The sequence below is a fragment of the Peromyscus leucopus genome, chromosome 12 (assembly GCF_004664715.2).
Source record: "Peromyscus leucopus breed LL Stock chromosome 12, UCI_PerLeu_2.1, whole genome shotgun sequence".
NCBI lineage: Eukaryota > Metazoa > Chordata > Mammalia > Rodentia > Cricetidae > Peromyscus > Peromyscus leucopus.
This window is the reverse complement of record NC_051073.1, coordinates 38097597-38112941: the sequence shown is the minus strand read 5'-3', so window position 1 is coordinate 38112941 and position 15345 is coordinate 38097597. Positions and strand designations below refer to the sequence as shown.

Genomic DNA, 15345 nt, shown 5'->3' with positions numbered 1-15345 from the left:
GGTATCTTGATGGCTTATGGTCCTGCAGCTATACATATTGATTAATTGTAGTACCCATTAATTTTTAGTGCACTTTTAATAACAGTTTTTATATACAGAACTTCTTTGTTTTGAATTGTACCTCTGCAAATAAAATCAATGTAAAAATATTCCATAGATCTCTACATAATGCTGTAAACAGTTTGAGTGTGTGCCCAGATATTATATATAACATAGCTCAAAATTCTTTGTTTGCTTGAGTAGTTACCTCTTATTAATGGTAAAATGGTTTGTAATGTGCCCTTTTCAAAATGAACTCTGTAGATTCAAGAATTCCACTGTAAATAGCCATTTTGCTTGAATCCACATGCCATAATAACCAGAGGGAAATTATATCTACTTGGGTAAGACTACATCTATTTTTCTTAAACAATGTTATATTTAAAAACCATTATCTATAACAAAGTTTAAAACTTCAAAGTGGTAAATAAAACCAATTTTGGTTTAAAAATACCCCCCAAAAAGACAGTTTGGGAAGTAATGGATTTGTTACTCAAATTGCTTTATCAACCAGGTACTTTAACTGATCAACTTCATTAAAACTTTAGAGTCAAATCCACATCAGTGGCTAATACCAGTGTCTCTAAAATGATTATTGAGGCTTCTTTTTATTAAGAATTATTTGAGCTGGGCGATGGTGGTGCACACCTTTAATCCCAGCACTCGGGAGGCAGAGCCAGGCAGATCTTTGTGAGTTCAAGGCCAGCCTGGTCTACAAAGCGAGATCCAGGACAGGCACCAAAACACCACAGAGAAACCCTGTCTCGAAAAAACAAAACAAAAAAAGAATTATTTGAAACATATTCTTTCTGAATGATTTTATTAAATTTTCCCATGCCCACTGGATAAAATCAGAAAGCTGGGCACCATTTTCTTGATTGTGGAGATATCCAATATTAGACTTTAGACTTTTGCAAAAATGTCATAGAATTGGACACTTTCTTCTAAGGACCATAGTGGCCCCACAGATATTCAGCAGGAAATGCTAAAATAAGTTGGGCTATGATAAAGATGATAAATCTATATTCATCAGATATAAATATTAATTGGACAGATTTCAAATAAGATCCATAAAGCTGAGAAAAGATCAAGCACAAAAGTCAACAAGAAGTATATCTCTTTTAGTAAATAGAAGCATTATTTTATATGGTTGATTGTGCATATCAGCCATTATAATATGCCAGGAAATCAGCCTTTGAGACAGTCTTCTCTAACCACTTTTCCTTATGAAAAGAAAACCTATGGTTCAAAAATAGCTTATAAATCTACTTCTTTCAGGCGGATGTTATTATGCAAATTCAAAATATTCTTTCAGTCAGTTGTCCCTATTGTAGATATTTCAGGTTATTAAATTACTCAGAACTAAGAATCTTTTAGAAAAGCGTAACATCAAGTAAGCACATTTGTGCAGCATTCTGAATTATTTGGGAAATCTGTGTGAGTTTGACATGCTAGGTTTGTGGAGAGAACTAAGGACTGGGCAACACAAGGTCCTTGGCATGAAGGAACCCATTGTCAGGAAGACTGACTCATCTCAATGCAATAGTGGAGTCTCATTTTTCAAATATGGTCTAATGTGTGTTGCAAGAACAAGTTGCATAGTTAGAGAGAGCCTATTCTATCCAGGATGCATTTGAGTCAGTTATTATCTAAGGACTTGAGCAAATGGGAAACTATTTCCCACCTGAAAGGAGCCATGACTGTGTCCTCCCCACAGAGAAGGTGAAACTAGGACCCTGGTTTCCTTTCTCTTCATTCTGGCTGACTTTGTGGACTTGCTGAAACAAAACAATGTGGCAGAGGTGGTGCTGTGAGATTTCAGAGCTTAAGTCATGGAAAGACTTGTTGGAGCCTCTTGAAATGTTCATTCTGGGGACACAGAGATGCCACGAAGAATTCGGGTACAGTTAGACCTGTATGGCCACTCAGAGTAGTTGTAGAGAAAAGAATGGAGACAGAAATAGAGACAGACCGAGAGATTTACACATATACACTAGTGGTGGGGGGGAGAGATTGAGAGAGGGGAGATGTGAACCGAGAGAAGAAAACAGAAGAGAGGAGAGGAGAAAGAAGGAGCAGAAAAAGAGGAGGAAGAGAATGAAAAGAGGGGAGGAGAGAAAATGGAAGGGAGAAGTACCTATAGAGGAAGAAATAGAGCAGCCAGAAGAGGGCGCCAGATCTCATTACAGGTGGTTGTGAGCCACCATGTGGATGCTGGGAATTGAACTCAGGACCTCTGTAAGAGCAGCCAGTGCTCTTAACCTCTGGGCCATCTCTCCAGGCCCCTCTTTCATTCTTTAAAGGTAGATAACAGAAATTCTTGAACTAGTTTGAAAAAGACTGTGGAAACCAGCTTACACCAAGCTTCCCTGAGAATTCACTTCATCAAAGAGGAGGCATAGCCTGGATGTCACCCAACATTTCTATTTATTTTGAGGCCACTAAAAGGAATAAAGATGCATTATTTTTCTGACCACATCATTGACAGTTTGTTTTACTTGCCTATTCCTTAGATTGTAAATGAACGGGTTCAGTAAAGGGGCAACTGAGGTATTGAGCACAGCCACACCCTTATTGAAGGCAACTCCTTCTGTTGCTGAAGGCTTTATGTACATGAAGATGCAGCTTCCATAAGAGAGGGAGATGACAACCATGTGGGAGGAACATGAGGAAAAGGCCTTCTTCCTCTGCTGTGCAGAAGGGATCTTCAGAATGGTCCTGATGATGTGAGTGTAGGAGAGAATCACCAGCACCAGGGTGACTATCAAGTTCATGTCTGCTAAGACAAAATCAAAGAGTTCCAGCAGCCTTGTGTCTGAGCAAGCTATTTCTATGAGGGGCCCATAGTCACAGTAATAATGATTGAGCACATTGGATGCACAGAAGTCCAGCTGACTAGTCAAGATGATTGGAAATAAGATGACTAGGAAGCCACTCAGCCAAGAGCAGAGGACCAGCAGGGTGCAGTCACTGTTGCTCATGATGGTGGTGTAGTGTAGGGGTTTGCAGATGGCCACATAGCAGTCATAGGACATGGCAGTCAGAAGGCAGAATTCAGTGGCTCCAAAGAAGATGGCAAAGAAGTACTGAGTGAAGCAGCCAGCAAAGCTGATGGTCTTAATTCCTGTAGAGGTGCTGACGAGCATTCGAGGACTAAAAGTGGATGTGAAGGAGATTTCCAGGAAGGAGAAGTTCTTGAGGAAGAAGTACATGGGTATCTGGAGGTGGGAATCCAGCAGTATGAGGATGATGATGGTGAGATTTCCCATAATGCTGACAATGTATGTGAGGAGGAGGAATAGGAAAACACAGATTGGAAGCTCTGGTGAATCTGTGAGTCCCAGGAGAATGAATTCACTGAAAATCTGATTTTTCATTATCTGCTTTGATACCCTGTGAGGCTGATAAAAAGAGAAATGGGTGATGAAGGTGAACTGAGCTTAGCAGTACAGAGAGGAAGTCTTAAGAGTCTTAGGGGGCTGGAAAGGTTAGTCAAGACTGACCTCAGAAGAATAACTATTAATAAGCTTCTGTATAGATAAAGTGGAAAACGTGAGGGGGGAAAAAGGAAGAAAATCATTTATAATTCTCCTCCCCTACATGACCTCTGCTAACATTTTGGTAGATGGTTCCCACTTCTCTTGAAATGGAGCATCTTAAACTATGGCTTTGGTTTTACATAGTTTTCAATTGTATTTTATGTGTCTCTGCATGTATATTTGAAAATTACATCACAAAAGAACTGTTGTAGAATATTATTTTAACTGGGCAAAGTTGTATTTCCATTTGTTTATGCTGTAGAATGTTACTTTTAACTGTGTAAAAGTGTGTTACCTTTGTAGATGCTGCATTTGCTTAATGATGCAAGGATGTGTGTTTAATTATGTAAAGATGTGCTACATCTGTTTGGCTCTGCCTGCCTAAGTACCTGATGGATTAAGAGCTGAAGGGCCAACAGCTATAGAGAAAGGATAGGTGTGTCAGTCAGGCAGAGAGAATCAATAGGAGAAACCTGGGCTGAAGAGAGAAGAGCAAAAAAGACTAACCAGAAGAGCAGGAGGAGAAATAGCTCAGTGGTTAAGAGCAGTGAGAGCTCTTGCTGAGGTCCTGGGTTCAGTTCCAGGTAGTGGTAGAGGGGTCGGGGGAGGGGGAGAGGGGGAGAGGTAGAGGAACAATTTGAGGAGTATTGGTAGAATTCTGCACTAAAATCATCTGGCTCTGGGCTTTTTTTGGTTAGGAGACTTTTAATGACTGCTTCTATGTCCTTAGGGGTTATAGGACTATTTAAATGGTTTGTCTGGTCTTGATTTAATTTTGGTACGTGGTACCTATCCAGAAAATTGTCCATTTCTCTTAGATTTTCCAATTTTGTGGAGTACAAGTTTTTGAAATATAACCTAACGATCACCTGGATTTCCTCAGTGTCTGTTGCTATTTCTCCCTTTTTGTTTCTGATTTTGCTAATTAGGATATTCCCTTTCTGCCTTTTAGTTAGTTTGGATATGGGTTTGTCTATCTTGTTGATTTTCTCAAAGAATCAAGTCTTTGTTTCATTAATTCTTTGTATTATTCTCTTTGTTTCTAATTTATTGATTTCAGTCCTCAGTTTGATGATTTCCTGCCATCTACTCCTCCAGCGTGAGTTTGCTTCTTTTTGTTCTAGGGCTTTCAGGTGTGCTGCTAAGTCACTAGTATGAGATTTCTCTAATTTATTTATTTATTTAACACAGAATTCTCAACAGAAGAATCTCTAATGGCTGAGATACAATTTAAAAATTATTCAACATCCTTAGCTATCAGGGAAATGCAAATCAAAATGACTCTGAGATACAATCTCTCTGAATGGCCAAGGTCAAAAACACTAATGACAGCCTATGTTGGAGAGGATGTGGAATAAGGGGAACACTCCTCTACTGCTGGTGGGAGTGCAAATTTGTACACCCACTTTGGAAATCAGTATGGCAATTTCTCAAAAAAATTGGAAATCTCAAAAAAATCAATCTACCTCAAGACTCAGCTATACCAACCTTGGGCATATACCCAAAGGATGTTCAATCATACCACAAGGACATTTGCTCGACTATGTTCATAGCAGCATTATTCATAATAGCCAGAACCTGGAAACATCCTAGATGTCCCTCAACTGAAGAATGGATAAAGAAAATGTGCTACATTTACACAACAGAGTATTATTCAGTGGTTAAAAAAAATGACATCATGAAATTTGTAGGCAAATGGATGGAACTAGAAAATATGAAGTAACTGACACAGAGAAAAATATTAAGTTGTGGTTAATATTCACACGACCAGTAAGTGGAAATATATTTTGTTTCTAGAAAATCTGACAAGAAAAGATGATACTCCTGATCACTGTGCTTTGTTACCTCTTAGTGACTTTCCAAAATGACCTTGAAGTTTTAGCTAGAGCAATAAGACAAGTAAAGGAGATGAAAAATATACAGATTGAAAAGGAAGAAATCAAAGTATCATTATTTGTATATGGTATGGTAGTATATATAAGTGACCTTAAAAAATCCACTAGGGAACTCCTAAAGCTGATAAAAACTTTCAGTAAAGTGACTGCATACAAGATTAACTCAAATAATCAGTAGCCCTCCTATATACAAGTGACAAGCAGACTAAGAAAGGAATCAGGGAAACAACTGTAGATGTAACCAACTGTCTTATTAAATAAGAAACACATTACCAATGTAAAAGAGAAAGCCAAGAGGTCAGAGGTCAGAGCTAAAATCTCACCCTTCCTCCTGTGGTGGTCCTAGCTCTCTGAAAGAGACCTACTTCCTGTGTGTATGTCTTTTCATAGTCTTTTTGTTCTGCCTTCTATTGGTTGTAAACCCAAACACGTGACTGCCTCATCACTGTCTGTATGTACAGCCCCCCAAGTCTTAAAGGCGTATGTCTCCAATGCTGGCTGTATCCCTGAACACACAGAGATCTACTTAGCTCTTCTACCAAGTGCTGGGATTAAAGGCGTATGCCACCACCGCCACACTCTTGCTATGGCTCTAATAGCTCTGACCCCCGGGCAACTTTATTCATTAACATACAATCAAAATCACATTTTAGTACAATTAGAATACCACCACAAACAACACCCTTCACAATTGCCTCAAATACTATAAAATATCTTGGGGTAACTATAGCTAAGCAAGTGAAAGCCTTGTATGATAAAAACTTCAAATTTTTGAAGAAAGAAATTGAAGAAGACATCAGAAGATAGAAAAGATCTCCCATGCTCATAGATAGGTAAGTATTAACATAGTAAAAATGGCCCATCTTATCAAAAGCAATTTATAGATTCAATGTAATTTCCATCAAAATTCCTAAACAATTCTCTTCAGACCTTGAATGAATAATTCTCAATTTCATATGAAAACAAACAAACAAAAACCAGATAAAATAATACTGAACAATCAAAGAACTTTTGGAGGTATCACCATCCGTGATTTCAAGTTGTACTCCAGAGCTATAGTAATAAAAAGATGCATGGTTTTATGTGTTGACATAAAAATGGACATGTTGTTCAATGAAATAGAACTAAAGACACAGACATAAATTCATGCACCTATGGATACCTGATTTTTGACAAAGGAGCCAGAAATACACACTGGAAAAAAGAAACCATCTTCAACAAATGGTCAAACTGGATATCTGCATAAAGAGAAATGCAAATAAAATCATATATATCACTCTACCCAAAACTCAAGTCCAAGTGGACCAAATACTCAACATAAAACCAGATACACTGAACCTGACAGAAGAGAAAGTGGAGAACAGCCTTGAATGCATTGGCACGGGAGACTTCCTGAACAGAACATGAATAGTGTATGTACTAAGATCAACAATTAATAAATGTAATAAACTGAAAAGCTTCTGTAAGACAAAGGACTTCTTCAATTGGACAAAGAGGCAGTGTACAGTATGGGAAAAATTTTCACAAACTTATATATCCAAATATATGTAATCCAAAATATATAAAGAACTCAAGAAATTAGATATCAAACTGTAGCCAAAAGTTTCTCTGGTCCTGCCTGGCCCTGTGTTTGGGATGAAGCTCTCCCATCCATATCCTGCAGCCACTTGGTCCCAAGTAAACACACAGAGGCTTATATTATTTACAAACTGTATGGGCTATGGCTAAGAATTCTTGTTAGCTAGCTCTTTCATCTTAATTAACCCATTCCTATTAATCTATATGTTGCCACATGATCGTGGCATTGCTGGTCTGCTGGCATCTTGCTCCTTGGGGATCTGGTTGGCATCTCTTCTTAACTCTGCCCTTCTTCTTCCTGTCTCTCTCTTGGATTTCCTGCCTGGCTATAACTTGACTCGCTATAGGCCAGAGCAGCTTCTTTATCAACCAATCATAGCAACACAAATTCACAGCATATAGAAAGACATCCCACAGCACGTCCCCTTTTCTGTCTAATCAAAAGGAAGGTTTTAACTTTAACATAGTAAAATTACATATAATGGAACAGTTATCAAACAAGCATACAATTACAATATCTAGTTGACTTGTATTTGGCAAAATTAAAGAAAATATTCTACCATCTATCCTATATTTGTGATTCTAAAGTTTCATATCTAATTTATTTTTTATCATAACCAAGGAAAATTATAACTATCTAGTCTTTTACTACATCAAAGACCCCAGAAGAATATAATATTACCTAAGTAAAGAGGAAGTGCACTGTAAGCAATTTCCAAAGTTCTAGAAATGACAAAGATATCTGACTGCCTGAATAGTCACCCAAAGTTCCTCTGTAATGTTGGGGCAACTAACTTCAGGCTATAGGCCTAAAGTCTCTGGCATAGCATTCAGTGAAGCAGGAAATTTTAAGGACTTTTCCATCAATTTTGGCAAAGTTCATCAGTCACTTCTCCTGTGTCCTGTAGAATGCCTGGTAGTTTCCTCTGTGAAGCAGGAACATGAAGGACCATCTTGCCTTGCAAAAGTCAGTGGTCATCTTCCTATGGGTCCTGCATGTCTAGAGTCCTCCTCCTCCTGATCTCTTGATCCTCCTTGATCTTTCCTCTTCCCAGATTTCTCATTCTATTTATTCTCTCTGCCTGTCAGCCCCACCTATCCTTTATCCTGCCTCACTATTGGCTGTTCAGGTCTTTATTAAACCATCAGGTATTTTAGACAGGCAAAGTAACACAGCTTCACAGAGTTAAACAAATGCAACCTAAAAGAATGCAACACATCTTTGAATCATTAAACAAATATTCCAAAGCACAACACATCTTAAAATAATATTCTATATTTCCCCTTTTGTCTAAAAAAAGGAAAAGCTCTAATTTTAACATAATAAAACTATATACAACAAAAACAGTTATCAAGTAAGAATTATTTTTACAATATGCTGAAAATTTGTAGTTAGCATATTCAGAGACAATAATGCATTATCTATCTTATCTTAATAAATCCAAAGTTTTACACTTAATTTACTTTCTATCATAACTAAGGAAACTTGCAACTCTAACTATCCAGTCTTCAACTCCATCAAAGACCCAAAAAGATGTAATATTATCTAACAACAGAGACATTTGGCTGCCTGGACAATTACCCAAACTTCCTCTGCATCGTTGAGAATCCATCTTCAGGTCCTGAACATCTGGCAAGAAATTTGGTAAAGCAAGACATTTGAGGGACTGTCCTACCTTGTATAGGCAAAACTCAGCAGTCACTTTTCTGTGGGTCCTGCATGCCCAATTTATACAGCATACAGTCAAGCATTCAAGGCAAAAGCAGTTTCTTATGCAAATGGCTAATCTTGTACAATGAAAGCAAACTTCTATGGAGTTTCTTTGATGCCCATCATCATTATATGAAGTAAATTGGTACTGCCAGGAGTAGATGTGTCTTATTGTCATGAAAAGTCATAAGTTAACAAAACATTTTAAATGCCATATTCTATAGGCCTTTGAAGTGTTTGAAGACCATATAATCTAAAATATTCCCATTTAACCTTGAAAACATACCTAATGTGACTACAAGTTTGATTATTATAGATTAACTGCTAACCTCATTTCTTAATTATGCATTGCATTTTTAAATGAGCTGCATAAGCACAATACCCCAAACAAGAGTAAAAACATACATTCAGTATAACAAAAATAACTTTAAATTTGTATCAATACACTATATTACCCTAAATTATAGCAAACATCCATAACCACCAAATAACCAAAGGCCACCCACATGAACCAACTCTTAGGAATGTGGGCATAGTTTTCTCTATACTGATTCCTGCTGTAGACAAAGCATCTTTAGGGTTCCAGAGAGAAAATTTGAGATAATGGCCAAATCCTAGGAAGACCAGATATAATCTTTGTTGATAGATATCACCTGTCAAGATTCAGGAGGTTTCCTTGATCAAACCTGATCTATATTATTCCTTAAGTCATTCACAACCTCTCTTCTCCTGTGGGAACAAAACTCAAAATCATTTTTTATTTCCATTTGACAAATATATTTTTTGACTTCTTTTTTAAAAGTTAAGCTATCCCTAAAGTATCTAGATTGGTTCAATTTTGTAGTCTTGTTCACAATCACATGTCTCTTAGCAGCCTTATTTGCTTATCAACATTCAAAAAGTTCAAAATCAATACAATAACATACAGGATCAGAATCCTGTGTATTCCCATACCTACATGGCTTATTCTTTTTTTATATTATTTTACCTCCCTCTTTAAAGACGTTTTTTCTTTCTAAACTATTTATTTTTTATGACTGTCTATACCATATCCTTTCTTTCTTAAGCCTACACACATTGTAAAATACCCTGGAACCTATTTAGAGGGTTTTTTTTTTTTTTTCATCTGAACCTGCTTTATTGCCTATCTTTTAGCCCTTTTTGACTGTGAGCAAACCTTTAAACTGCTTACCTACACCTGGATCCTCTGTGGAGCAGCTCTTGGCTGGCCCTGCCCACTTCTCGGGTCATGTAAGCCAAGTCTAAAACTCACAGCCTGGTTGGAGGTGCTTGACCAGGAATTACATTCAACCTTCCTAGCTATGGAATGTCAGTGCCCTGCACTGTGGCAGGTAATTTTTTGTTTTGTTTTTTGGTTTTTGTTTTTGTTTTTTTGTTTTTCTTTTACTTAGTTTTTTGTTTGTTTGTTTGTTTGTTTCTATTTAGTGTGAAAAAAGCTGTTAAGTACTCTGCTGTACAGCAAGGTTTCTTAAAAGAGCTGTATCTTTTTTTTTAAGTTCTTCTGGTCCTACATGGAAATATGAGAACCCTTTGTTTGTACATCAAAATGTTGTCAGATTTTCTTTTATTCTAGCCCCACATTGGATGCCAAAGTGTTGTTGTTCAGTTTTTTTACTTTTTTGATCTTTTGAGGGGCCCTCTACCCAGCTCCCAAATAAATCACACATAGAGACTTATTCTTATTTATAAATACCCGGCCTTGACTTGTTTCTTGCCAACTTTTCTTAACCTAAATTAGCCTATCTACTTTTTGCCTCTGGGTTTTTATCTTTTTCTATTTCTGTATATCTTTCTTACTCCATGGCTGGCTGTATGTGGCTGGGTGGCTGGCCCCTAGTGTCCTCCTCCTCTTGCTCTCTTGATCCTCCTTGATTTCCTCTTCCCAGATTTCTCGTTCTATTTATTCTCTCTGCCTGTCAGCCCCACCTATCTTTTCTCTGCCTCACTATTAGCTAGCTGTTCAGGTCTTTATTAAACCATCAGGTATTTTAGACAGGCAAAGTAACACAGCTTTACAGAGTTAAACAAATGGAACCTAAAAGACATCTTTGCGTCTTTAAACAAATGCTCCAGAGCATAAACAAATGTAACACATCTTAAAATAATACTGTACATAACCTAGATATCCCTCAACCAAAGCATGGATTTTAAAAAATATGGAGTATTATTCAGCTGTTAAAAAATGACATCATGTGTAAAACAAAGATGACTAGACTGCTACTCACAACCCCAGGGAGGCTACCTAGAAAACAGGACCCCAAGAAAGACACAGGGATCGCCCAATGACAGAGAAATGAATGAAATCTACATGAACAACATGGATGTGAGTGGGGGTAATGAAGGGCAAGGGTCGAGGGAAAGAGAGCTTAGGGGAGTGGGAGATCCCAGCTGTGAGAGGGAGAACAAGGAATAAAAAACCATGATAAATGAAGACCCCCATGGAAATAGGAAGAAGCAAAGTGCTAGAGAGGCCCACAGAAATCCACAAAGATACCCCCACAATAGACTACTGGCAATGGTCGAGAGAAAGCCTGAACTGACCTGCTCTGGCCAAACACCCTAATTGTTGTGCTAGAAACCCCATCCAATTACTGAGGGAACTAGATGCAGAGATCCACGGCCAGGCCCCAGGTGGAGCTCCAGGAGTCCAATTGGCGAGAAAGAGGAGGGTTTGTATGAGCGAGAATTGTTGAGACCAAGGTTGGATAAAGCACAGGGACAAATAGCCAAACTAATGGAAACACATAAACTATGAACCAATAGCTGAGGCGCCCCCAACTAGATCAGATCCTCTGAATAAGTGAGACAGTTGATTAGCTTGATCTGTTTGGGAGGCATCCAGGCAGTGGGACCAGGTCCTGTACTCAGTGCATGAGTTGGCTGTTTGAAACCTGGGGCTTATACAGAGACACTTGGCTCAGCCTGAGAGTCGGGCACTGGACCTTCCTGGACTGAATCTACCAGGTTGAACTCAATCCTCAGGGGAGTCTTTGCCCTGGAGGAGATGGAAATAGGAGTGGGCTAGGGGTAAGGCGGGGGGGGGGGGGAGTGGGGGGAGAACAAGGGAATCTGTGGCTGATATGCAAAATTAAATTAAATTATAAAGTAAAATAAAATAAATGACATCATGTTTACTGACAAAGCCACCAGGAAATTTTAACACTTGGGAAAATAGTCAGGAAGGGAGGAAATAGGAAAAATATAAACCAACTCTTTTTTTTTTTTTTTTTTTTTTTGGTTTTTTCGAGACAGGATTTCTCTGTGTAGCTTTGTGCCCTTCCGGAATCTCGCTCTGTAGCCCAGGCTGGTCTCGAACTCACAAAGATTCGCCTGGCTCTGCCTCCCAAATGCTGGGATTAAAGGCATGTGCCACCACCGCCCGGCTCAAACCAACCCTTTCTTACAGTATTGGGTATTGACAGCTTGTGGAGAAGGCTATCACAGTGACAATTTACAAATCGAACTCACCAGATAGATGTAAACGTGACTGATGTTTGCATCATGTATTTGAGAGTTTCTAAATCATTGTTTGCTCTGTTTATTTCATAGTTTTATGTCATTAGGAAAGACAAGATCTTTAAGCATTGTTGGCTTATCTTTAAGATAAAAATGACATCATGAAATTTGCACACAAATAGATGAAATTAGAGAAATTCATCCTGAGTGAGCTAACCAAGATCCAGAAAGACAAATTTGGTATGCACTCACTTATAAGTGGATATTAGCTGTCAAATTTCAATCTACACACCCAGAGGCATTAGGTAAAGAGGAGGGCTGGGGAAGGGTAGAACTCCCTGGGAGGGGCAAATAGAATAAATTCTATGGGTAGATGGGGGCTGGTGAGCACAGGAATAGGAGGAATTTGTTGGGGAGATGGAAGAAGAGAGTAAATGGAGAGACAGCTGGAACTGGGAAGTACTTGGTGAGGGTGGAGACCTGGTGCAGTGAAGACTTCCTGGAATATGAGGGAGACTCTAGTGATGACTTCTGATAATGGAGGATACAGGGTCTGAACTGGCCATCTCTTGAGCCAGGCAAGGCTTCCAGTGGTGAGACTGGGTTGTATTTTGTTGAGATGATGGTAGATAGGGTCCTGTGGTGATCCTTAAACAACCCAGGCAGATGCTAGGACAGAAGGTTGCTCTCTGAAAACTGACAGCAGAGTCCCGTTGCTAAGGACAGCATCCACACAGCTCACTGAATGTAGAAAGGTGGAGCTGATGCCTGCATGGAGCCTGCACCCTTACATTCTAGTCTCTTTGGAACACGAAGGTAATCTACAGGCTACAGAAAGAGAAACCTGGACACCACTCCAGCCATAAAACCCTCAACCTACAATCTGTCCAGCATGCTAGATGTGCTGAGGCAATGGTGACACAGAACTTGTGGGAGCAGCCAACCAATGTTTGGTTTAATTTGAAGCCCACACCACAAGAGGGAGCCCATGTCCTGGATGGCCAGGAACCTGAGACTAGATAGTCCAGAGACCTAGGGTAGAACCAAACACAAAAGATACATCTACCTTAGTAACAGGTTTTAGTTTTCTATTGTTGCTTAAACCATTTATTTCACTATTTTTCCATTAATCTTCTCTTTCCCCCTCTCCTGCATTGACAAGTTCAAATTAATTTTCATTCTGTTTGTGGCTTTTCTTTTAAGAGCTTCTAAAAAGCCAGGGTTCCGGTGGGAATGTATGTGCTATGCTGCCATCTCGTGGCAATACTGAGCTATTACACCATAAGGAACATGGCTCATGCTAGTGACATAATCCTGTACTACAAATAGGATTGTGTTCCCACTCCCACCACAGCTGATTCTAGAAGGATGTGAGAGGGGAGTGAAAGAACCCTATTCCATGAGAACAGCAAGACACTAAGAAATAGAACTGTTGATTGAGGTTCCTTTTTTTTTTTTTTTTTTTTTTTTTTTTTTTTTTTTTTTTGGTTTTTTGAGACAGGGTTTCTCTGTGTAGCTTTGCGCCTTTCCTGGAACTCACTTTGGAGACCAGGCTGGCCTCGAACTCACAGAGATCCGCCTGCCTCTGCCTCCCGAGTGCTGGGATTAAAGGCGTGCGCCACCACCGCCCGGCGATTGAGGTTCCTTTTAAGGGAAATGAAAAATGCCAGGCCATAGACAATTACATTTCCATTATATATCCAATTATAGTTAATTCCTGACCATTTTAAAGCACAACAGATGAACTGACTACTCAGTAGGTAGTCCTAGTTTCACTGTACAGTTGGTTCTCCATAATCCCAGGTCGACTATATGTGCTTTCAAGCAACTACAGCTCCAAATTTATCACCAAACATTGTGCCCATGTGGAACATATACAACCTGCTTCCATTCTCTTCAAAATACTACAGTGAGACAACTATTTACACAGAATCTACATTATACTAGAACTATTAGTAATCTAGGGAGCATTTCAAGTATACAGGAGGAGCTGGTGAGATGACTCAGTGTTAAGGGCACCTGTTGCCAAGCGTGATGACCTGAGTTTGATTCCCAGAACCCACAATGGCAGAGATAGAGAAAACTGACTCCCAAAAGTTGTCTTCTGATCTCCATATGGATAGATAGATAGATAGATATTTTACACACACACACACAAATATATATATATATATATATATATATATATATATATAGAGAGAGAGAGAGAGAGAGAGAGAGAGAGTAGCGAGAGAGAGAGAGGGAGAGGGAGAGGGGGAGAGAGAGAGAGAGAGAGATGGAGGGGAGAACGTATCACATGTGCAAAAGAAATGAATAAATCTAATAAATGTTTTAAATAATCTTTATGTATCTTTGGGGGTGTGAAGAGATTACATGCAGTACATCATCTCATATATGAGACTTGAGAATCCTTGGATTGCAGCCTCCTTAGGCTCCTGGAACCAGTCCTTCAGTAATGTCATGGAGCAACTGCATTTTAAAAAAAAAGAAGAAAAGAAGAAGAAGAAGTAAGGAGCTGATATGGAACAAACAACCTCCAAATTCCTTCTGGATCAACAGTCTATGACTATAATTTCCAGGTCAATATATTTTGTCGATGTGACATTCAAAAAGCGCACTTGAAAATTTCTTTTTTTATTAAGAAAAGCAATTTTTATTTATTTACATACCAATCACAGTTCCCCCTCTTCCATCCGCTCACCCTTTCAGCCTCCTCTGACCCAACCCACCCCCAATTCCCTCCTCCAACAAGGCAAGGCCTCCCACAGGGAGTCCCCAGAGCATAGTACATTCAGTATAGGCAGGTCTAAGCCCCTCCCCCTGCCTCAAGGCTGTTCAAGGTGTTCCACCATAGGTAGTAGGCTCCAAAAAGCCTGCTCATGGACCAGGCATGGATCCTGATCCTACTGCCAGGGAGCCCCTTAAACAGATCAAGCTACACAACTGTCTGGCTTATGCAGAGGGCCTAGTCCAGTCCTGTGGAGGCCCCACAGCCGTTGGTCTAAATTTTATGAGTTCCTACTAGCTTGGTTTCCCCATCATGATCCTGATGCTCTTGCTCACAGAATCCCTCTTCTCTCTCTTTGACTGGACTTCTGGAGCTCAG

The 15345-nt window shown here is 39.2% G+C and overlaps 1 protein-coding gene across 1 annotated transcript; it reads right to left on the bottom strand.

Annotated features, from left to right (window-relative positions):
• Positions 1 to 2480: 2480 nt before the first annotated feature.
• Positions 2481 to 3416, bottom strand: LOC114700043 (olfactory receptor 6C4-like). The gene has a single exon (XM_028879461.1). It carries the CDS (start codon positions 3414 to 3416, stop codon positions 2481 to 2483), a length of 936 nt encoding a protein of 311 aa, XP_028735294.1.
• Positions 3417 to 15345: the final 11929 nt, after the last annotated feature.

Coding starts and splice junctions, on each gene's coding strand:
- LOC114700043 (XM_028879461.1), bottom strand. CDS start 3,416: ATGAAAAATCAGATTTTCAGTGAATTCATTCTCCTGGGACTCACAGAT.